The sequence below is a fragment of the Lethenteron reissneri genome, chromosome 1, assembly GCF_015708825.2.
Source record: "Lethenteron reissneri isolate LAM-NWPU_2019-01 chromosome 1, ASM1570882v1, whole genome shotgun sequence".
NCBI lineage: Eukaryota > Metazoa > Chordata > Hyperoartia > Petromyzontiformes > Petromyzontidae > Lethenteron > Lethenteron reissneri.
In genome coordinates, this window is record NC_083779.1 from 9,843,657 (window position 1) to 9,852,728 (window position 9,072).

Below are 9,072 nucleotides of genomic sequence, written 5' to 3' on the forward strand. Positions count from 1 at the left end.
AGTACACTCACCAGTACACTCACCACTAGTACACTCACCACTAGTACACTCACCACTAGTACACTCACCACTAGTACACTCACCACTAGCACACTCACCACTACTACACTCACCACTAGTACACTCACTCACCACTAGTACACTCACCAGTACACTCAGCACTAGTACACTCACCACTACTACACTCACCACTACTACACTCACTCACCACTAGTACACTGACCAGTACACTCACCACTAGTACACTCACCACTAGCACACTCACCACTACTACACTCACTCACCACTAGTACACTTACCACTAGTACACTCACCACACCACTAGCACACTCACCACTAGCACACTCACCACTAGTACACTCACCACTACCACACTCACCACTACCACACTCACCACTACCACACTCACCACTATTCTGTACAAGAATGCCAGCTAAACGGTATAGTGTTGACAGCTTTGAGACACCAATGCCATCGCAAGGCTTGTGTGTGGTGTGTTCCACCGCGTCTCACAAATGCAATTGTGCTGCTGATCGTGATCCATGATTGTTACTGTGATTACAACGTTGAAGGTGATGCCGGCAACGATGCAATGGCCACACGTGGCCCATCACAAGCCACGCAATCGTATCGGACCACCTCTGTTGTTTTAAAGAACGAAGCAGGGAGGATTGCTCCACGAATCTGGCTGTAATTGACGGGCGAAAACGTCGGAACTCAGAAACATGTTGTGGCTTTGCTCTCCAAACACACCGGTTAGTGCTGTGCTAGTATACTACAACTATACACTACACTACTATACACTACACTACTATACACTACACTACTATACACTACACTACTACACACTACTACACTGATGATGATGTTACTGGTGATGATGATACTGATGATGATGTTAGTGATGATGATGATACTGATGATGATGTCACTCTGATGATGTTACTGATGATGATGATGATGTCACTCTGATGATGATGATGTTACTGATAATGATGATGGCTCTGATGATGATGATGATGGCTCTGATGATGTGATGACGATGTCACTGATGATGATGATGATGTCACTCTGATGATGTTACTGATGATGATGTCACTCTGATGATGATGTTACTGATGATGATGGCTCTGATGATGATGATGGCTCTGATGATGATGTTGATGACGATGTCACTGATGATGATGTCATTCTGATGATGATGATGTTACCATGATGCAGATGTTACCTTGTCTCCCTTGACTCCAACACCTCCACCACCCTTGCCCTGCTCGTCCACCGCTTTGCCCACTCCACCACCACCTCCACCACCTCCACCACTGGACCCAGCAGCAGAGTTTGCCTTCTCAGTCGCTTCCACCTTGATCAGCCTCTGCCTGGGACTCAGATACTTCACTTCGGCTGGCGGGGGGCCCTTGCCCCCCTCGATCCCACCACCACAACCAACACCACCACCACCACCAACACCTCCACCAACACCACCACCACCACCACCATCATCATCTTGCTCTTCGCTGTCACACACAGCCTTGAGACGTTCCAGTGCCGAGGCTCCAACAGGAGGGTAGTAGGACTGCTGATGATGCTGATGCTGCTGCTGCTGATGGTGGTGGTCTTGGACACAAGGGGAGGATGATGACGAGGATGACGATGACGACGCCGCTGCTGCTGCTGTTGATGATGATGGTGGTGGTGGTTGTGGTGGTGGTGGTGCTGAAGAGGAGGAGGTGTTGGTGGCGTTGTTTGATGTCGACAAATGTGGAGGTTGAGGTGGGAGGAGATTTGCCACGCTGCGCTCCGTGCTAAGTTCCACGCAGTGTTGCTGCTGCTGCTGCTGTTGTTGTTGTTGCTTCTGTTGTTGCTGTTGTTGTTGCTGCTGTTGTTGTTGTTGTTGAACCTGCGGTGTCTTTTTAATGCTGCCCAGGTTCACTCGGACGCTGCCACCACTAGAATCGCCCTGAAGATCAGACTGCTGCTGCTGCTGCTGCTGATGATGATTCTGCTGCTGCTGCTGATGGTGGTGTTGGTGGTGATCGGGTTTGGGTTGAGGACAGTCGCTTTTCCTGTTTCCCAGCACGAAGCCGAACCTCTCCCTGAACCACCTCGCCATCGTACACTCGCAGCACCCTGCGAGACAGAGCGTGGGGGTGGTGGTGAGGGTGGTGGTGGTGGTGGTGAGGGTGGTGGTAAGGGTGGTGGTGGTGGTGAGGGTGGTGGTGGTGAGGGTGGTGGTGAGGGTGAGGGTGGTGAGGGTGGTGGTGATGGTGGTGAGGTGGTGGTGAGGTGGAGGTGGTGGTGGTGAGGGTGGTGGTGGGTGGTGGTGAGGGTGGTGGTGAGGGTGGTGGTGGTGGTGGTGAGGGTGGTGGTAAGGGTGGTGGTGGTGGTGAGGGTGGTGGTGGTGGTGGTGAGGGTGGTGGTGAGGGTGGTGGTGAGCGTGGTGGTGAGGGTGGTGGTGAGGGTGGGGGTGGGGGTGGTGAGGGTGGTGGTGGTGAGCGTGGTGGTAAGGGTGGTGGTGGTGAGGGTGGTGGTGGTGGTGGTGAGGGTGGTGGTGAGGGTGGTGGTGAGGGTGGTGGTGAGGGTGGTGGTGGTGGTGGTGAGGGTGGTGGTGAGGGTGGTGGTGGTGGTGAGGGTGGTGGTGGTGAGGGTGGTGGTGAGGGTGGTGGTGAGGGTGGTGGTGAGCGTGGTGGTGAGGGTGGTGGTGAGGGTGGGGGTGGTGGTGGTGAGGGTGGTGGTGGTGGTGGTGAGGGTGGTGGTGAGGGTGGTGGTGGTGGTGGTGAGGGTGGTGGTAAGGTTGGTGGTGGTGGTGAGGGTGGTGGTGGTGGTGGTGAGGGTGGTGGTGAGGGTGGTGGTGGTGAGCGTGGTGGTGAGGGTGGTGGTGAGGGTGGTGGTGGTGGTGGTGAGAGGGTGGTGGTGGTGAGCGTGGTGGTAAGGGTGGTGGTGGTGAGGGTGGTGGTGGTGGTGGTGAGGGTGGTGGTGAGGGTGGTGGTGAGGGTGGTGGTGAGGGTGGTGGTGGTGGTGGTGAGGGTGGTGGTAAGGGTGGGGGTGTGGTGAGGGTGGTGGTGGTGGTGGTGAGGGTTGTGGTAAGGGTGGTGGTGGTGGTGAGGGTGGTGGTGGTGGTGGTGGGGGTGGTGGTGAGGGTGGTGGTGGTGAGGTGGTGAGGGTGGTGGTGGTGAGGGTGGTGGTGGTGGGTGGTGGTGGTGAGGGTGGTGGTGGTGAGGGTGGTGGTGGTGGTTGAGGGTGGTGGGTGGTGAGGTGAGTGGTGAGGGTGGTGAGGGTGGTGGTGCGAGGGTGGTGGTGAGGGTTGTGGTGGTGAGGGTGGTAGTGGTGAGGGTGGTAGTGGTGAGGGTGGTGGTGGTGTGGGTGGTGAGGGTGGTGGTGGTGAGGGTGGTGGTGGTGAGGGTGGTGGTTGATGGGTGGTGGTGGTGAGGGTGGGGGTGGTGAGGTTGGTGATGGTGAGGGTGGTGGTGAGGATGGTGGTGAGGGTGGTGGTGGTGAGGGTGGTGGTGGTGAGGGTGGTGGTGGTGAGGGTTGTGGTGGTTGAGGGTTGTGGTGAGGGTTGTGGTGAGGGTGGTGGTGGTGAGGGTTGTGGTAGTGAGGGTTGTGGTGAGGGTGGTGGTGGTGAGGGTTGTGGTGGTGGTGGTGAGGGTTGTGGTGGTGGTGTAGGAGGGTTGTGGTGGTGGGTGTGAGGGTTGTGGTGGTGAGGGTTGTGGTGGTGAGGGTTTGTGGTGGTGAGGGTTGTGGTGGGTGGTGAGGGTGGTGGTGGTGAGGGTGGTGGTGGTGGTGAGGGTGGTGGTGGTGTGGTGGTGAGGGTTATGGTGGTGAGGGTTGGTGGTGAGGGTTAGGGTGGTGAGGGTGGTGGTGAGGGTGGTGGTGGTGGTTGGTGGTGAGGGTTGGGGTGGGGAGGGTGGTGGTGAGGGTTGTGGTGAGGGTGGTGGTGGTGGTGAGGGTTGTGGTGGTGGTGGTGAGGGTGGTGGTGGTGAGGGTGATGGTGGTGAGGGTGGTGGTGATGGTGGTGAGGGTTATGGTGGTGAGGGTTGGTGGTGAGGGTTAGGGTGGTGAGGGTGGTGGTGAGGGTTGTGGTGGTGAGGGTTGTGGTGGTGAGGGTGGTGGTGAGGGTTGGTGGTGAGGGTTGGTGAGGGTGGTGAGGGTTGTGGTGGTGGTGGTGAGGGTTGTGGTGAAGGTGGTGGTGGTGAGGGTTGTGGTGGTGGTGGTGAGGGTTGTGGTGGTGCGAGTGGTGGTGAGGGTGGTGGTTGTGGTGGTGAGGGTTGTGGTGGTGAGGGCTGTGATGAGGGTTGTGGTGGAGGGTGTGGTGGTGAGGGCTGTGGTGGTGAGGGTGGTGGTGAGGGTGGTTGTGGTGGTGGTGGTTGTGGTGGTGGTGGTTGTGGTGGTGGTGAGGGTGGCGAGGCGCTACCGCTCAACGCTGTCTCCTGCTGCTGTCCCTCGTGTCACCTGCCGTCGACGTCTCCTGCGTCTCTCTCCCCACTCCTCTCTGCTGTGGTCGATGTCTCGCCCTTCTCTCTCTCTCTGTGTCTCTCGCTGTGTCTCTGTGTCTCTCTCTCTCTGTGTCTCTCGCTGTGTCTCTGCGTCTCTCTCCCCACTCCTCTCTGCTGCGGCAGCCGCCTCCAATCTCTGTGTGTCTCTCCCCACTCCGATCTGATGTGGTCGATGTCTCGCCTTCTCTCGCTGTGTGTGTCTCTCTCTCTCTCTGTGTCTCTGTGTCTGTCTCTCTCTGTGTAGTCTCTCGCTGTGTGTCTCTCTCGCTGTGTCTCTGTGTGTCTCTGTGTGTCTCTCTCTCTCTCTGTGTCTCTGTGTCTGTCTCTCTCTGTGTATGTCTCTCGCTGTGTGTCTCTCTCGCTGTGTCTCTGTGTGTCTCTGTGTGGTCTCTCTCTGTGTCTGTCTCTATCCCCGCCTCTCGCTTTTGTAGCAGCTGCCTCTCCCCGCCCTCTCTCCCCTCCTCTTCCTGTCTCTCTCAGATGCTCCCCCCCCCCCGTGTCTCTCTCTCTATCTATCTCACAGCTGCCCTGTCTCTATGTCTGTCTCTGGTCTGTGTGTGTGTCTCTGTGTGTCTGTCTCTCTGTGTCTCTGTGTGTCTGTGTCTCTCTCTGTCTCTGTGTGTCTCTCTGTGTCTCTGTGTGTGTCTCTCTCTATGTCTGTCTCTGTGTCTGTGTTCTGTCTCTCTGTCTCTGTGTGTGTCTTTGTGTGTCTCCTCTTTCTCTCTGTGTCTGTGTGTCTCTCTGTGTCTGTGTGTCTCTCTGTGTCTATGTGTCTCTCTGTGTCTGTGTGTCTCTCTGTGTCTGTATGTCTGTGTGTGTCTCTGTGTGTGTGTCTCTGTGTGTGTCTCTCTGTATCTGTGTCTCTGTGCCTCTCTGTATGTCTGTGTGTCTCTGTGTGTGTCTCTCTGTCTGTCTCTGTGTGTCTCTCTATGTCTCTGTGTCTGTGTGTCTCTCTGTCTCTGTGCTTCTCTCTGTGTCTCTGTGTGTGTCTCTCTGTGTCTCTGTGTGTCTTTGCGTGTCTGTGTGCGTGTCTCTCTGTCTGTCTCTCTCTCTCTCTGTGTCTCTATCTCTTTCTCTCTGTCTCTGTGTCTCTCTGTGTGTCTGTCTCTGTGTGTGTCTCTCTATCTGTGTTGTCTGTCTCCTCTCTCTCTCCGTGTGTCTCTCTCTCTCTCCGTGTGTCTCTCTCTATCTCTGTGTGTCTCTCTGTCTCTGTGTGTTGTCTCTCTGTCTGTGTGTCTCTGTCTCTCTCTGTGTCTCCTTCTGTCTCTGTGTGTGTCTCTCTGTCTGTGTGTCTCTGTCTCTCTCTCTGTGTGTGTCTCTCTGTGTCTGTGTCTCTCTGCGTCTCTCTCTCTGTGTGTCTCTGTGTGTCTCTCTGTCTCTCTCTCTCTCTGTCTGTGTCTGTGGTGGTGTCTCTCTCTGTGTGTCTCTCGCTTGTGTTCCCCAGCCGCTGTCTCTTCGGCTTCCCCTCCCCTTGTACCCGCGCGCTGCACGCCGGGAAATCAAACAACACGGAAAACCCGCCCCTACTGCGCATGCGCACACCGGGTGAGAGAATGGTGGGGGGGGGGGCCCCAGCGATACAAACGCTTCCCATTGGTCAAGGTGAGCGCGAGACGCGACGCGTCAGCCAATCAGAGAGGCCGTACGATTGCACAATCTCCCCCCCTGCCCCCACCCCTCTCGTCACCCCCCCCCCCGCCATCCCCCGGCGGGGGCACGTGACCGACAGGCACATTCCTGTATTTAAAGGGACAACGTGATTCTTTAAAGGGCGTGTCGATTCAACGATTCCTCGCCGGTGGATCGACTCCCTTAACGATCCATTCATTTATAGTTAACGGAATATAACCAGCAAATAAAATTCGTTCAATTTGTTTAGTACGTTGAGCATTGCGTGTGAATGAATCACGGTGAGAACTAGAGTTTAACATCGAAAGCGAACGCACAGGAAAATGAATCTATTGTTTAAAATCGCATCGAAGCTCCGGATCGATACACTTTAATCGAATCGTAGATGATGTGATGAATCGGCACATTCTCAAACGAATCTTCGCGATTGGAACTTCGTTTAGATTCAGGAATCGACTCCCATTAGCCCTTGAATGGCTCTGTAATCGCACAGCGATTAATCGTTAACGTTCGATTCAGGCACAAACGATTCTACGCAGGTGTATTGAGTAGCGAGGGTGGTGATCGGCTTAATAGGATGGAGTGGTCAAGTCTTCATCCAGCAGTAGATAGGCCATGGCTGACGATTATTAATCGATACATCTCTGCAATTGACACCACCACTGCTCAATGAAAAGCCTTTCCCAACGCCGTTGACAGTCACGGGGGATGATTGACCATACTTCACCACGCTGGTCAATGCGAGTTGGGCTAGGGGCGTTTCAGATGCCGCTTATGTGAGCCGGGGTTTGTAGTGCAGCGTGCACAACCACAGACAAAGGTCCCCCGTATAGCCTGCAAGTGCTGTTAGCGAGCACCTATTAAGGCCGACCACGTGGTGTCGTCAACAACGGACCGCACGGGCCACTCAAATCGTTCAAGGCTGAGTCGACCTAGGCAGAGGGCCAGGAGCCGTTCACATTCACAAAATCACTCCCCCACTGATTCATAACGCAGCGGTCACTAACCACTGCGCCACCGCTCCCCACACACACAACGACAACAACTACGTCACCGAGCCGACGTCACAAAGGCGCTTGTGCCAAGCTAGGTGTACCCACACAAAGGCAAAACAAAGAACCCCGTGTGGCCTTTAATAGACTGTAGGGGCAAGTGCTGTTAAGCGAGCAGCACCTATGAAAGCGGGAACGGTACACGAGGGGTGGGTGGCCAGCACCACCGCTGGCCACCAGGTACTCATTGAGGCTGAGCCGACCTAGGGGGAGGCCCAGGACCGGTTCCGAAAAATCGTCACCGGTGGTGTTGGCCCTGGGAATCGAACCCCGGGATCTCCGGGTTGACATGGGACACGTGCCGAGTCTCGGCGTCGTGGATGCGTCACACAGGAGGGAGGGGCCCCGTGGGTTGGCACGTGTTGTCTGTGTGTGCGTCACTCTGAGCGTGGCCGGAAATCATCCCAGTGAACATGCCAACGTTGGGTCAACGTTGGCATGTTTACTGGGATGGGCTCAACGTTGGCCAACGTTGGCATGTTATGGGATGGGCCCAACGTTGGGTCACACGTTGGCATTTTTACTGGGATGGGCTCAACGTTGGGCCAACGTTGGCATGTTTACTGGGATGGGCTCAACGTTGGGCCAACGTTGGCATGTTTACTGGGATGGCCCAACGTTAGCCCAACGTTGTTGGCACGTTTACTGGGATGGGCCAACGTTAGCCCAACGTTGGCATACTCGTTGGTGAGGACGGCTGCTTGCGTTGTGGCCGAAACGTCGTGAGAATTATTTTATTATGTTTTATTTTTATTATTTTATTATTTCCCTTCTACGTGACTTTACCGAATTGAACCAAGAAGATGAATCCCTGCAGTCACGAAAGCTTTAAATCGAGACCAGCGAGCCTAAATATCTTGTATACACATACTGTACGTGAAATAAGTTACCTGGAGTATGGAAGGCGAGGACATGAAATGAAGGGGTCTACAAACATTCACATTGGTGACATACTGAGATAGTACAGGCACGCGCTTATTGCCCGTGCTACATCCAGTTACTGAGGGGTTGCGCAATCAGAGGGAGGCTGAGCTCGTCGCTGCCTCACCTCTCGTCTCTTCCTGTATTTGCAGCGGAGCTCCGCAAATTTGGCGATTTTGACTGTAATAAAATATATTTAAAAGACTTTTTTTTAAACACGCTTTAATGAAATGTACTGTCCGAGCTGCCCCTCCCCCGCCCCCTTCCCCATCGCCCCTCCCTCCTTCCACATCTCCCGCCCCTCGGCGTGGCTCCCCGTGCTTGCCGTGACGTCCAGGGACCACGTGGTGATTTGACCAGACAAACGTGAGTGAGCGTGGACAATTAGAGCCGTAAACGTGGACAATTAGAGCCGTAAACAAGATTGTTTAAAAGTAAATATTAAAAAATTTTCAATGATAGAATATAGATTGTTCATCAGTATGACACACCTATACCAAGTTTGCAGTCGATAGGACATTGGGAATAGGCTGAAATTAAAGTTACACCGATTTTAACTTAAAACGTGTAAAATGTTTAACAATGTTTTTTTTTATTTTTTACATAGAATATAGTATTGTCATCAGCATGACATAGCTATTTCCAGCTTGCAGTCGACTAGCACATTGGGAAGTGGGGTAAAAATTGAGTTACAAGATTTTTATTTCAGAATACAACAGACGAGGGGTAATAAAAATGATTGGAATCGTACAGAAATTACATTTCTAACAGATCAGTGGAACAATCTTAATATTATTCGATTTTATATTTTGTTTGTGTTACTTTTCGTAACAGCTCTTTCTATGGAGTATGAAAGGTGAGGCTCTGCTCCCAGCGCGACAAATGCCGTGATGCTTGCGGAGGCGTTTGGCGAGAGGATTTCGCCAAAGTCTCGGGCGGCCCCTGGTGGTTCTAACCTCTTTTGCGTTTCGTACGGG

The 9,072-nt window shown here is 53.9% G+C and overlaps 1 protein-coding gene across 1 annotated transcript; it reads right to left on the reverse strand.

Annotated features, from left to right (window-relative positions):
• Positions 1–360: 360 nt before the first annotated feature.
• LOC133354629 (nuclear transcription factor Y subunit beta-like) lies at positions 361–4,796 on the reverse strand. Its single transcript, XM_061571685.1, has 2 exons — positions 4,412–4,796; positions 361–2,127 (listed from the first exon to the last, which is right to left on the reverse strand). Exon 2 carries the CDS (start codon positions 2,108–2,110, stop codon positions 1,208–1,210), a length of 903 nt encoding a protein of 300 aa, XP_061427669.1. The 5' UTR covers positions 2,111–2,127; positions 4,412–4,796; the 3' UTR covers positions 361–1,207.
• Positions 4,797–9,072: the final 4,276 nt, after the last annotated feature.

What these genes read in the sequence shown, in the direction of transcription:
- LOC133354629 (XM_061571685.1), bottom strand. Translation starts at nt 2,110, where the DNA reads ATGGCGAGGTGGTTCAGGGAGAGGTTCGGCTTCGTGCTGGGAAACAGG.